Source organism: Fusarium keratoplasticum, chromosome 8 (genome assembly GCF_025433545.1).
Source record: "Fusarium keratoplasticum isolate Fu6.1 chromosome 8, whole genome shotgun sequence".
NCBI classification, from domain to species: domain Eukaryota; kingdom Fungi; phylum Ascomycota; class Sordariomycetes; order Hypocreales; family Nectriaceae; genus Fusarium; species Fusarium keratoplasticum.
This window is the reverse complement of record NC_070536.1, coordinates 222,172-237,009: the sequence shown is the minus strand read 5'-3', so window position 1 is coordinate 237,009 and position 14,838 is coordinate 222,172. Positions and strand designations below refer to the sequence as shown.

The window sequence follows — 14,838 nt, the reverse complement described above, 5'->3', positions numbered from 1 at the left end:
TACTGTGTCCGAATTGTTTGCTAACGCTGAAATAGTCACCTCATCGAACCTCGGGGTCGTCTTATCCAGCTGTTTCGTGTTGTACGTGGCTTTGTGGGGAGCTGTCAAGTGGTCTACATCATGAGGAAGACCTTGTCTGGGACGAAGATTGACTGGTCATGGGACATGTACGGTCGGTGGATGGAATGCCAAGGATACTTCGAGGTGAAAATAGAGTTTCTGGACCACAAAGACGCAATGTTTCAGTCAGTTGCCGCCGTGATTTCTGCTATCCTCCATTGTAGGGCAATGCACCTGAACAACTCGGTCCCATTCTAGACCGTGAACCTCACAAGAGGATTTTACGGGTTTTCAGCGTGGGGTTTTAATGCAGCTATGTGTTCATTGACGTTTTTCTTGTGCACAAGCAGGATTCGACTGAAAAGAAGAACACAAGAGGATCTGCAGTAATGGGCAAGCGACAGTCCCACCCGCGTATCACGCCAGCAAGACGGGCGATCCGGGCATCGAACATGTCCATTGCCTTTCCAAGTGTTTCTTGGACCTGAGCAACAGGGAACATCTCAAGAGCAACCTGCCGCATGACCATGCGGTGCATGAGGTGAAGGCGCGTATCTTGGACTGCTTCTACGAAAGCACCCAGAAGCATCTCAGCCAAAGATGAGACAACCGAAGGGGAGTCTATCAAGCCATTCTGCAGGACCTGGAGTCGGCTCAACAGGTTCATTACGCCCGCCGATCTTGACCGTAGGATGGCAAGCACATCGAGGGCTGCAGCGTGAACACTGCGATCATCCACTTGTATCTCTAGAGCCTCATTAGTGGACCACGAGGGAAGAATTCTCCAAGGGTGCCATGTTGCTTGCGTGGAGAGCCAGGTCACATCGTGGAGGGTCCGCTGAGCGAGACCCTGCCAGATATCAGACTCGGTGCTAAGGCCCTGATCATGAACGGGGTTCAAAATGAATCACGTTTCGGAGAGTGACATCCTATCGCATAAAATTAGCGCAGCCACCGTCTTGTACCCAAAACCCCGTCATGTTCATAGCTATTCCTCAACGGGCGATAGCCCTGACCGCCTTCCCCACCTGTCACACGGTCATAGTGAAGTCATCACGGGTGTGATACTGAGCAAGTAAATATATCGACTTTGAAGCTGAATTTAAACGCCTTTGGACACGATTTTCGAGAAGAAGAGAGTCGTCTCTATATCTCCCATAGAAAATACACCTAATTCGAAGAGATGCCGCTCACACGAGCCCGTCGGAAGTCCAAGAAGCGGTCCCAGTTGCCGCCGGCTACACAAGAAGCATCACAGCCGCCGCCCACGCACCCTAACGATCCTAGCAGTCAGTCAGTCACATCAGGGTCTCAAGCCAGCCGGGGTTGGCGGTGGACTGACGAACAGACTTTATACTTCCTTGGAAGACTCCTTGAAGCCCGCCGGAATGGTGATCTGAATATCAATAAGAAAGGGGCGTACCAGGATGTATTGGTGAGCTTCATCCCGGGCTTCAAGACGAAGTGGGCGAACCAAAATTGGTCCTACGATATAATGAAGAATAAGCTGCGGAACCTGAAGGACTTCTGGCGTGCTTTCCGTGAAGCTTATGATCTATCAGGAGGAGGATATCGTGAGAGGACTGGATGCGTTGATCTTAGCCGGGATAATAGGGAGAAGATAGAGGAGAGATACCCGCAGCATGGCCATAAGGCTATGACGGAAGGACTTCTTGTTGGTCCGTATATCACGATGGACTCGTGGGAGGAGATATTCGCAGATGATCTGCCAGCAGGCCGGCTTATCACTGCAGCGGATGATGATATAATCTGGGTGAGCTAGGACCCGAGAGGTAGGGCGGAGGGCGAAGACGAGGATGTCGTGATGACTGACGACGACGATGAGGGAGTCGAGGAAGTCGAGGAAGAGGAGGAGGAGGGCGAGGAGAGCGACGACGAAGCAAATGATCTACCACAGAGTCAGCTTCCGGATTCTCTTCAGCTTCCCGACTCTCTGATCCCTAACTCTCTGATCCCTGATACTCCGCGTGAGGAAGGATTCTCGTCGTCGCCGGCTCTGAGACCTTCGACGCCGGGGAGAGGGTTAACTCCTTCTTCGTCACAGCTACAGCGGCGACAGCGCAATGCGATATCCGAGTATCAGACTCCTTCCTCAGCGGCAGCGAAGAAGAAGAAGGAAAGGAGTGAGGGACTGATTACGGCGGCGGAGTTAAAGGAGCTACTTCATAATGATTCTCAGAGGAGCTTATCCGTCACGTCACGGGCAGCCGGGTCAGAGGACCTAGAGAAGGCAGTCACTAACTGCTTGGAAGTCATCGGAGAGTCAAAAGGCATGCCCTATGCCGTAAGGGCGATCTCATTATTTAAGGAAGTGAGGAATGCGGTGATATGGAATGCGCTAGGTTCGAAGGAGGTGAAGGAAGCTTGGGTTGAGAGCCAACTTGGCCCGGCAGAATAAGGCTGTGTAGTTACTATGCTTGGAAGACGAGGCTTGGTAGTATTTGATCTGTTGAGGCAGCTTTTCCCTAGTAAATTGACCCTGATTTAGATGCCTTACTACTAACCGCAGTCAAGCTATCATAAGTCTGCTTTTGTAGCTTTAAATTACCCCTCACCGCCTTCGGCCGCGCTGCTGGCCCTCTCTTTGTTCACTTTCCTCAACCTCATCGCTTCCACCGCTCTCGCCGCCTTCTTCACGCTCACCACCTTCCTCGCCTTGGCCGCTCTCACGGCGCTGCTGATTTCTGGCCTCATGCTGCTCTTCTTCTCTTCTTCTTCTTAATACAGCGCTGTACTGCCGCCAAGTCGCTTCAGCGATAATATCGCGTAGCCCGAGCGAAGTCTGTGCCGGCACGAAGTCATCCGCACGCCTCTTGGCCGCTTCCATCGCTTCCCGGGCAAGAGGGAAGTTATTCAGGTATATCAGAAGATCAAGATCACGCTCGCCGGGCTCTAGGCCATCTGCTAAGAGGAAATTCTATAGACCCGTGACTGCAAGCACGATCCGATGCTGGTCTCTGATGGAGTATTCGGCGGCGCTGTGTCTCACGATCTTGAACTTCCTCTTGACCCGGCCAAAGATCTGCTCGACGATTACGCGAAGCTGGGCGTGACGAAGGTTATATATCTCTTCTGGGCACTGTGGCCGTCGAGCAGCTGCTTCCCAGTCTTGCAGATGGTATCTCGTTTCTGGGAATGGAATCAGGATGCCTCTTCTAGAGCCGAAGCCCGCATCGGCAATATAGAATCGTGCTGAGGGGATTCGCAGGTTCATAGTCCTTGCTATACGTATGAGTGAGGAGTCATTGATAGATCCCTCGGCGCCCACGAGCACGTATACGAAGAACCCTTCGAAGTTAACTGCTGCGAGGATATTCTGTGAGATATTATTCTTCCTTGACCAATATCTTCTCTGTTGCTGACGAGGAACGAAGGCAGGTATATGACATCCATCTATGGCCCCGACAGCACCGTTGAATGCCCTCATCTTCGGGGAAAGCTCCACGAAAGTCGATAGATCAAGGAGATGACTTGTTGGCTGCACAACGAAGCGGACATGTAGTCGCCGGAGAGGTTCGATGAGTTCATGGAATACATTCGAGACTGTTCCCTGACTGACACAGAAGCGAAAGGCAGTATTTCTCTGCGGCTCCCCGTACGCGAATATCCACAGCATAATCATCAACTTCTGCTCGAGAGATATACGCCTGCTATCATGAGCAGCAGTATTGATCCGCAACCACCGACAGAGGGCCTGAAATAGGGCGTGTGGCATGCGGAATAGGTGCTTGAACATATCATCGTCCCCTCCGAGCAGCCACGATGCGTATTCTCTCGCAAGGTGCGTATTAGCGCGTAGACGGCGGCGGCGGCGGCCTCGCCAAGTTGGTCTCTCATCGCCGATGACACCGAGGAAGCGCAGTACGATGAGAACCCTATGGCGGTTGGTGATGACTTCATCTTCTATTGCCAACTGACGAAGAAGCTCCTCGTCGTCGAGGAGGCCGTCATCATCGATTAGGCGAGTGATTTCTTCTATTTCCTCGTCTTCAGATGTCATTTCTGACTAGAATCAAGACTATGAATAGCTTCCAATCACCCCTTCCTGCCTGATTTAAAATGAATCACGAAAATCGGTATGATCGATATCCCTCTTGCCTCCACGGGCAAGCCGAAGGCCGCGGCAGCCCCCGGCTAGCGTGATACATGTGGATGACGATCCTTGGGGTCAGAGATGCAACTAGGACGGTCAATTCTTATATGCCCTGCTGGGAGCGGTGCCGGATCGAGGAAAGCGTGTCCCCTCATTCATTTAACAGGAAAATTTGAATCATGATTCATTTTGAACCCCGTTCATGATCAGGGCCTAATTGACAAGTGGCGCAGCAGCGTGGCTGCTTGCTGAACTTGAGCCTCAGATTGGCGAGAGAGCTGAACCTCTCGCTCCTGGGAGGTTTTTGTCGGTGTCCTGATCTCACTAACCTGGTCACTCAGCGTTTGGCGCTGTCGATCAACTTCCTCCTGGAGCTGATTACAGCTTCTCTCGGCTTGACCAGCCCGAGCTGCAGCCGTCTCAAGATCTTCCAATGTCTTGCGCTGCTCGGAAACGGAAGACTCTCGGAGCTTCGTTATCTCCTGCTCCAATGCAGCTTTGTCACCACGAAGCTCGGCTGTAAGCTCACGAGCTGCGGACAGCTGTTGCTGAAGGGCCCCATTCTGTCGGGAGAGCACATCTCTGTCACCCTCGAGTGAGGCGACATTCTGGAGAGCCTGGGCCAAGTCTCGTTGCAGTTTCTCATTCTGGCCAGAGAGACCCAGGTTCTCGGCCGCGAGCTTCTTGCTGTGCCCCTCAGCTATTTGAGCAAGCTGCTTAAAAGCAGCTCCCTCTTCTCGGTCCTTGGCCCCCTCATCACGAAGGGCTTTTATCGTCGCGTCAGCCTCTTCAACCGTTGGCTGGCGATACTGAAAAGCAGACAGCTCCTTTCTCAGGGCTGAAAGCTCATCTTTGTGGCTCCGAAGCTCAGCATTGGCCTCATTTCCACGCGCAATGGCATCCGACTTTTCTTGAGCCAGCTGCTGGACCTGTTGGGCCATCCTGTCTTTCTCCTGTTGGAGTTGGTCTATGGACAGCTTGTCGGCTCTAGTGGCTCGTTCAGCTGCCATGGCTTCCTCCCTCAGGCGGTCTCTCCCCTGCCTCACCCGATGTGTCTCTCGCTCAGCTGTTTTACGAGCATCTCTTTAACGATTCGGTACCTAGGTACTGAGCTTCATTCTCTTTCTTCACTTCAGACAACAACCGCGACCATGGAGAAAGAAACCAGTCAACAGCCACCACCAATTTCCCACGCGCCCGATGACAGCTGTGCCCACTATCGAGTGGATGAAGATATCGAATTCGTCGGCCAGATCTTGGCAACCCGTCCGCCGCGGCGTCCCAGGACTGGCTTCAATCCAGGACTGGACTGCCTGATTGTGGTGCTACGACGCATCTACGCCCATATGATGCTGGGTCGGGATAACCTTGCTGGAAGTGACTGGGTCAAGAGAGCAGAAGAGGAGAATCCCATCCTCCGCCACGCATGGCACATGTTCGGTACGAGCGTGGAAGAGCTTCAACGGGCCTCTCAGGCCAGACACGGTCTTCTCAAATCTCTTCGAGAGATCGATGGCTTGGATATCACATCGTTCGAGGAGCTGCACACTTGTGACCTGATGTGCCGGCCCTTTTGGTCTCAATCTGATTTCTCGCTATACGACCCCCGGCACTCGCTCGATCCATTCGAGCTGGATGAGTTGAAAGAGAACGAGATTGCGCATGTCAGCCTACTGCGATTGAACCGACATGAAAATCCTGGGCAAACTCTGCGGGCGCTTGTCGACAAGTCCTACGGAATCTTCGACATCGACGGCCGATCATTCCTTTACAGCCCTCATATGCCCCTCATCGTTCGACTCGAGTACACCCCAGAATCAGACCCCAGTACCCGCCTCTCGTTCGATAGCCTTCGCGTGTTGGACCTCCCGGAGTGGACTTTGTGTACCGTCAACGGCCGGCACAGGTTCAGGACATCTGGCCGCAACACATATGCCCTCATCGCAGCCGTGCGTAAGAGGGATGCAGCCATGCCTCAGGACTCGGTACAGACTTTTAACATCGATGGATCCGACATCATTCCCGAGTACCGGCCTCATTGTACGCGAAAGGATGCTTGGTCTGTTGAGGATGCCACTCCTGCAACATAGGTGCTTTTCTTTGGTCTGGTGCCAGGTGGTGTGGCAATGGACACCAAGCCAACGAGGAGGCGAGTGAACCCCGAGACCGAAAAGTTAGCTGAGGAAGCGCTCCCCCGCTACATCGCTCCCCTCTCGGAACCCGATCGACACCCCAACAAGTCCACCGAGAGTCTGAAGCCAGAGTCGCCACGTCAATTCGTTCTGCCACTTCGTCAATCACGGGCTAGTCCATCTAGAGGGGAAGGTGTTTGATATCGTCGCTAGAGGGGTTCAAAGGTGTCTGTGGCCAGCCCTGTAGGCGCTTGGGAGGACAGGAGTGCCAGCCCTGGATGGGATCTGTACTTTGCTGTTTCATGCTAGTCTAGTCAAACAGTTCTGTCTATACTTCTGACATTGCTCCTCCGCACTTCATTTGGTGTATGCTGTTCTAGAATGATCGATGTTATGATGGTAGGCTTCGCGTACACCGGCTAAGACACTTCACGAGACTAGATATCTAATGACTTTGTCTGACCAGACATTAACGTTTATTTGGTGTTCATATTGTTGGCTGTCCTGTTCTGCTTTAGTTTGGTTTGAAGACGGAGAAGTCGAGTGATCCTGGCTTGATGAGTGACTGGTGTGGCTCTTGTATTCGTTCAAGACTCACTGAAAACATGGCAAGCGCCTGATGGCCCTTAAAACTGTGAAGCATCCCACTTGAAAAGCAAAAGTGAGCTCTTTAGTGGTCCAGGAAATGGCACGCCTCTCCCCCAAGATTCCAGTACCTCGCTAATATCATTATTAATCCGTAAACCATGTTATCAAAAGTTTATGATTATAGAACCAGACTTCTATGTTAAAACTTTAGAGTATTTTATTTATTTTATATTTTTTTTCTGTTCATTTCAGTCTAAGTTGTCTCTCTGCGGCTCAATACAGGACTTACTCCCTACTGAAGCAGTGACCTTGCACAACTCCCCGACCCAGACGGTTGGGCTCTGGGCTTCTAGTAGTTACCTGTGGTATCTTAGACCTGAAAACCCTTGGAGCAGGCTTTATCCTGGCGTCGATTTGGAGCCGTACCCATGATCAGTTGAACTGGGGAGCTTGTGTACTCTTTGGTGGCACCTTGAGATCGCCCTCGATAAAGGTTTACTAGCACCATGGGTCATGTTGCTGCTCGAATGTCTATATGCCTTTGCATAAACCGCTACACGAATGCCTGACAATTATTAGCTTTGTTTGGCTAAGACTGCTGCCCTGGGACTTGTTCTTCGTCCTTTGACTTCATTCTAGTCCTTAGATCTATCATTTGCTTCCCTTTAACCTCGGTTCAATACTCAGAGAGTGCATAATCTTTCTTACTCTATATTCCATTTATCCTCCTTCCGGGACTTGCCTTAGCTCAGATATCCAGATCCTTCTATACCATATCATTGCTCCCCTATTACTTACCTATCCTTTACCCTTCCCTTAGGTACCTATTACTTACCTATTACTTGCCTACTTCTTACCCACTCCTTACGAAGTGCTTAGGTATCTATTGCTTACCTATTACTTACCTACTCCTTACCTATCACTTAGGTGCCTATCCCTTACCTACCATTTACCTCGTGCTTACCCTTGAACTAGGTAAGCATGGCCTTCCTAGTGCACTCTGCACTCTGTCCCTTGTTTGGTCGAGACTCGGATATCAGTGTCTGGACACGACACGATTAAACCAACGCCACAGCCCCCCATAGTCTCCAAGCTCACATGCGAGTTCCTTCAGGGGCACTCTTACAATGAGGTCAGAATCCAACATGTTCAAGACCCTCCACGCCCTAAAATGTCCACCCTTCCAGTCAGATATGAATGACATAACTCTGCCTATCCACTTTAGCCTGACATTCCACAATGAGAGCCCATCGGTCGATTCCTTGTGGACAACGATAGACACCTACAGCGCTGTCAGACTCTTGCATCAACGGGTCAAGTCCGCTGCAAACCAGTTAGACGATTTCTCTGATATGTCCGAGATCGACCGCCAGTCAAAGGCCACTTCTTAACATAAGCCTGGCGTAAATATCAGCAATCTGCTTCCATCTCTCTTCATTTCAACCCACTGTATAATCCTCCCTCAGCCTTGGCTAGCTGCCTGGGTGGCCAGAACGACATCGTCATTGAGGGTGGACAGGGCTGGACGGGAGTGTCGGCAAGTCCAACAATCTTAGTCTTGCGACTCATTCATCTACATCGTCAAGCCAATCCACAAGCATCCTAACGTCCAGATGCGACAAAGGGGGCAAACCCAGGAGAGGTCACCATCTGACGCCCCTATCGGCACCAATGTCTCTGCTCAGGAGTCTTTATCGCTCGCAGAACCACAGACCCTAGATGGATGCGCCACAGCCTGAAGTGAGTCCGAGTTTGAGCTAGACCAGCCTGAGCCTGGAGATCAGATTGACTCTGTCCGTGGGACCAGCGATAAGTTTGAGACTGCATCCGTTCTTGAAAGTGAGCTCTCCCTTTACCCTTATGAGGAGCAGAGAGTTGAAAGCACTGTGTTAGCATTGGGATATGATGTGTTGACAATTATTTATTACAGTTAAGAGCCGGCCCTTGCCCCCATCTCCATCTCAGGGACACTATGAGAGGATGATCGAGTATTTGAACTGGTGTCACGCGTCAAGTCTCCATCGTAAGAACCATCGCGCCCGAGCCCGCGAATCCATGCCAAGCTCCAAGGCCAACCCCGATAACATATCCTCATCCCACCCTTGTCTATCCTGGTGTGCCTCACGTCGATGGAATCCAAGCTAAACAGATATTAATTTGACGATAACCCTAACCGCGCTGGGAAAGGAGCCGACTTACGGGCCTATGCCCACATAAATCGGGGCGCTTAGACATTAGATGTATCCATGTCAGAGTCAAAGTCCCAAATGATCGGCTTGGGCTTGAGCGCCGCGATGCTCTCTTTGAGGGCCTCTAGCTCTGCGATACGACGGTTGATCGACTCGGCATCTCTCTTGAGAGCTTCGATGCTCCTGGTCAAGGCCTCCACGACGCGCTGGTGGTTGGGGCTCTCGGGTGACTGAGCGTGGGTGGGAGAGGAGGTCTGAGGTGGCACGGCAGCCGAAGCAGCGATAGAGGGAGGGGAGGCGGAAGCAAACTCGGGCTCGAGCTGCTGTTCGGCAGCGGAGGGGGCGCGCTCGTCAATGTGGCTTTCAAGCCACTGGGCGTAAATAGACGAACAGCCCTCGCTTGCGTTGTTGGGATGCGGCCCCGTCTCAGCCCATGGACATTCAGGGAGGGAGAACGGCAGCTTGTTGGCTGATCTCATAATTAGTGTAACTCATTAGATCGGGAAGTGTCATACATACAAGTCGACCAGTTGTCCCAGACGGTGAGATCGACGAGGTACTCGAAGTATAGGTGGGTGACCCGGGTCTTCTTGTACCCATGGAGGGCAAAACAGATGGTACGCTCCGCCCTAGCTCTGGCGGCTGCCATCATCTCGTCGCTGTATGGCCCATAAAGCGGGAAAACAGCAGCCATATAGGCGCGGCGGGAGGTGAGACTTTGGCCATCTGGGGACTCGAGGCCCGGAGGAAGCAGAGGTGTGTCGTTCATGGTGACGATGAGGAGGTGGAAAGAAGAAAGAGAAGAGTTGATGAAAAAGAGAGAGAAGAAAAAGCAGGGAGCGGGCCAACAGGGTCGCGGCGTTTGCACGAGTATGATTCACTGTCAAGGAGCAACATCACGAGTCACGTGACTCTTCTGGAGATTTGACTGATGAGAAGCTTCACCTCGTCTAACACGACGATTTGAGTATATTAAGCCTATTCTGGCTTTGGGGGTGGACTCTCAGTTGGCAGCCCACTCTCACTCATCCGCTGACCGTGAAACACTGTCAAGCAACCGGCATGTTTTCTTAGCAACAAGCCCTTGCTCCCTTGACTTCTTCTTTTCTCCTTCATCACATCCATCAAACATGTCTACCCCAATGGAGCAGCACGATGACGATGACATCGATATGCCCTCGAACGAAGATGCTGCGACCACTCACCAAAGCGATTCCGATGTCAATTCCGGCAGTGATTCCGACGGCAATTCCGACAGCGATTCCTCCCAGTATGATTTCGAAGCGCTCCACGCGAGAGAGGTAGCCGAGATGCGTGCCTTTCTTCAATCTCGCTATCAGCCCATTGAAGAAACCGATTTTGACGCCATTGTCGGACCCGCCGAGCCAACGTTTACGGCCATATGGAAGAAGGAAGACGAAGACTTGATGCTCTTGGAATGGGATTCTTCTCTCGGGAAGAAGGCGTATGCTTGCATCGACGTCGAGAACGCATCGCTAACAACACTCTGGAAGGTCTGCATGCGAATCCTTCGGTGCACTCCCCTCGACCCGATTTCCCCCTTGCTCAACTTGAAGTACGGCACATCGTCTGTGGTGTTCTCTCGGGAGTTCTGTGATGCTCTCGCACCTCTCATCGTACATGGCGTATGGCAAGGCTCTGCCCAGCATCTAGCTATGATTTTGCAGTACGCAGTCATCTGTCGCGCAGATGACCGTCGGCCCTGGAAACTAGAGTTCCACTGTTTCGCGCTCGACCACCTTGTCTCTTCCAGGCTTGCTAATCAATCAACGGCTTTCAATATTGATGCAATATTATTGAATCAATTCAATTCAATGCAATTCAATCCTGAATTTCAGATTATATAAGTCAATGCAATACAATTCAATGTAGGTGCCCGTTGATTAATTCCGGTTGATTCATTACTATATACCTAGTTTTGGTCTAGGGTAGGTGAGCGTCCGGGAGGATCGGCTAATCTGGAGGCCCTTGTAAGATAAATGTGGCCTCTAAATGGCTCGTCTAGGAGACCTGCCCCGCCTTAATAGCAATAGAGACGATTATTTACCTTCTTTATTTACTATCTATATAAGATATCCAAATATCTACCTATGTGCCTTCTGATAATCAGTTATTAGCCTCGTCCCTTTCTACTATTATGATATATCCTCTAGCCCTTTCTAAGTTGTAGCGACCGTTAGGCCATAGTAGTAATATGCCTATTAATAATATACCGCCCCCATTATACGATAATGTATATATAGGGCTCGATTAGGGTTATATACCTAGCTATATTCGACTAAATAATATATTAGATCAATGAGGCTAGTACTAGGAGCATAGCTTTAAGGTCTAGAAGGGGATAAATAAGAAGAATCGCTTTTAATTATATAAGAGCTGCTATTAAAAGAAGCCGCATAAGTTATACTTATTTGCTTCTAGGGGTATTAAGAATATTAAGAACTATATGCTTAAATATTACTACCTTAATAAGGATAGTGAGCTAATAATAAAGCGGCCTAGGCATATTTTTTTTGAGCCTATTGGCCTTAACGCAAATAATCTACGCGATTAGCGGATTATGAATCACTATAACTTAGCCTTTAAGCCGGACTAGTAGAAGAAGCGTCTTTTTCGCTAGGTTATCTATAATTAAATTCCGTTTTATAAGCTCGAAAATAAACATTTCCGAGATCTCTATTAATATACTAACCCCCTAATGGCTTTAAATTATTACCTCCTATACTATATAATAATCTAGGCATAGATAATTAAGGAGTACGTGAGTAATAAAGAAATTATTACGGAATTACTCTATATAGCTTAGATAAAGATTTATATAATATTTAACCTCTAGATAAGTAGGTCTATAAAATACTTTGTAAGTAATTATATATTTTATATCTTAGCCTCTAAGATATTTTATTTATAGGATTATCTTAAAATATAAAGATTAATCTATATTATAATAAGAAGCTAATATATAATAGGGCTTATTATATACTTTATTAATACTAATAATATATTCCGTATATTCCTACTTAACCTACCTAAGTAATTTACTAGCTATACTAATATTAAGATTATAAAATAGGTAAAAGCGGTCTTTGCAGAGTTTGTAATTACTAAGGACTAAATTAGATATTTTATTATAGATAACGTAATGGAGAATAATATATATCTTAAGGACTTATTTACTAACTTTAACTTCGATAAAGTATAGCGCTATCTTTGTTATATAGGCTATATGATTAATCTTATCATATAGGCGCTTCTTTTTGGCAAAGATCTTAATAGCTTTGCCGAGGATATAGAGGAGATTATTAATAATCTTCTAAGGAAGATAAAGTAATAATGCAAGGTAGGCCTAATTAGAAAGCTTTATAATATCATAATATAGCTAAGGAGCTCTAATAAGAGACTCAAATAATTATATGCCTACTAATGCGCTATATATATTACTACTAGCGATCTAAATATAAAAAAAAAGCTCATATATAATCTAATTCTCGCTAATAATACCCGCTAGAACTTTAATAAAGCTAAGATAAAGCGGGGACTATTACTTCAGAAACCTATTAATATTATAATTAGCGCAGAGATCTAAGCCTAGTAATAGTATTAAAATAAAATTATATATAATAATACCTAAGAACCTCTAGCGAGGCAACGAGAAAAGCCTTATATTATAGATAATATACTTAATAATAATAATTAATATACTTTTATAATCTATTTTAAAGTCCTTAAACCCTTTAAAGAGGCTATAACCTATATATAAGGCAATCCTAATACTACGTTAAAGAGTTAAATATAGGATATACTTCTTATATATAAGTTTTTACTTTAATATCTAGAAGAGTTTAAGACATAATATAAAGATTATAAGGAATAATACTTCTATTATAACGTACATGTATAGCGAGCCGGACAGCAAGCGAACCGGACAAAAAATCCCTCAACCTACATTATCTCTATTTGATCAATTGATTCTTAACCACCCAGCATGTCACAGTCTAATAAAGAGGCTAGAATCCTTCTTGCACTTCAAGCCCATCAAAATACACCAAAACTAAGTCTTAGAGGTGCCGCAAAGCTCTACCAAGTCAAGCATTCAACACTATTTGACCGATATAATGGCATCCAAGCCCGAGTCAATACTATTCCTAATTCACGCCGACTATCTGATCTAGAGGAACAGATCCTTATTCACTTTATTCTCGACCTAGATTCGCGAGGATTTCCCCCCGGCTTCGTGGTGTGAAGGAAATGGCTGATCAATTACTTGCCGACCGCGACGCGCCACCAGTTGGCGCGCGCTGGGCTTCAAACTTCGTCAGGCGACACCCAGACCTCAAGACGCGTTTTTTTCGGAAGTACGACTACCAGAGAGCCAAGTGCGAAGATCCAGCTATTATCCGTAATTGGTTTACGCTTGTGGCGAATACAATCGCGAAGTACGGCATCCGATCAGATGATTTCTACAACGTTGATGAGACTGGCTTTATGATGGGCATAATTCAGAGCGGAATGGTCGTCACAGGCACAGATAGGCGTGGAAAGCCAAAAATCAGTGCAGCCCGGAAACCGGGAATGGATTACGGTCATTCAGGCGATCAATGCGGATGGCCAAGCGATCTCGCCGTTCATCATCGGTGCGGGCCAATATCACCTCGCCAACTGGTACCGGGATAGTAACCTCCCGGGCGATTGGGCTATTGCAACGACCCAAAATGGCTGGACCGATAACGAGACCGGTCTCGAGTGGCTCAAGCACTTTGACCGGTGCACAGCCAAGCGATCAAATAGTCGCTATCGTCTTCTAATCCTTGATGGCCACGAAAGTCACCACTCAATCGAATTCGAGAGATATTGTGAGGAGAAGAAGATCATCAGGCTTTGTATGCCACCTCATTCATCTCATATACTGCAGCCCCTTGACGTCGGGTGCTTTAGCGTGCTTAAGAACGCTTACGGCCAAGAAATAGAGCATCTGATCAGATGCTCTATAACTCACGTTTCAAAGACTGAGTTCTTTCCGGCCTTCTACGCCGCATTTCAGGCCACCATGACGGAAAAGAATATTAAGTCAGCCTTCAGAGGGGCCGGGCTTGTTCCTCTTGACCCGGAAAGTGTGGTCTCGAAACTTGATGTGCAGCTACGGACTCCAACACCGGCTGAGGAGGTGGCTAAACCGTCGACCCCTTGGGTTTCAAAGACCCCAAAGACCGTGCTTGAGGCTCAATCTCAGTCAGATTACCTCGAGAGACGAGTTATAAGGCACAAAAAGTAGCTCCCCAGAGTCAATTCTCGAAGCTATACGGTCTTCTTCTAAGGGAACAAAGATAGTTATGCATAAGGTTGCCTTACTTGAGGCTAGGGTTAAAGAACTTGAACAGGCAAATGAGATACTAAGCCGGCGCCGGAGGGCAAAAAAGGACCCGACTACAGAAAAGAGGGGTAATGACAGTAGAGGAAGGAAGGCAAGCAATTGATCAGATGGATATAGATGCGCAGGTAGTGGCAGAATCGTCGAGAAGTGGTAATCAAGGGAGGTCAGCGCGACCGGGGGTTCGGCATTGTGGTGTCTGCGGCAAGCCCGGTCATAATGCAAGAACATGTCAGGTAGTGATTGAGACATCTGGGGAAGAGTATAGCGAGTAATTTCAATTGATTAAATGGTTTGTTGTGTTTTTATAGTGATTTCTATCTTAAAGGTTAAAAAAAAGTGTCCGGTTCGCTTGCTGTCCGGCTC

General features: G+C 48.3%; 3 protein-coding genes across 3 annotated transcripts; 2 read left to right on the top strand and 1 right to left on the bottom strand.

The window, feature by feature from the left end:
• Positions 1-1,243: 1,243 nt before the first annotated feature.
• NCS57_00987500 (uncharacterized protein) lies at positions 1,244-2,803 on the top strand (the record flags this gene model as incomplete). The annotated part of the gene is made up of 3 exons (XM_053059635.1): positions 1,244-1,834; positions 1,907-2,365; positions 2,591-2,803. 3 exons carry the CDS (start codon positions 1,244-1,246, stop codon positions 2,801-2,803), a joined length of 1,263 nt encoding a protein of 420 aa, XP_052910029.1.
• A 6,318-nt stretch (positions 2,804-9,121) lies between these two features.
• On the bottom strand, positions 9,122-9,852 carry NCS57_00987400 (uncharacterized protein; the record flags this gene model as incomplete). The annotated part of the gene is made up of 2 exons (XM_053059634.1): positions 9,122-9,552; positions 9,603-9,852. 2 exons carry the CDS (start codon positions 9,850-9,852, stop codon positions 9,122-9,124), a joined length of 681 nt encoding a protein of 226 aa, XP_052910028.1.
• Positions 9,853-10,213: 361 nt separating this feature from the next.
• On the top strand, positions 10,214-10,817 carry NCS57_00987300 (uncharacterized protein; the record flags this gene model as incomplete). The annotated part of the gene is made up of 2 exons (XM_053059633.1): positions 10,214-10,729; positions 10,779-10,817. 2 exons carry the CDS (start codon positions 10,214-10,216, stop codon positions 10,815-10,817), a joined length of 555 nt encoding a protein of 184 aa, XP_052910027.1.
• Positions 10,818-14,838: the final 4,021 nt, after the last annotated feature.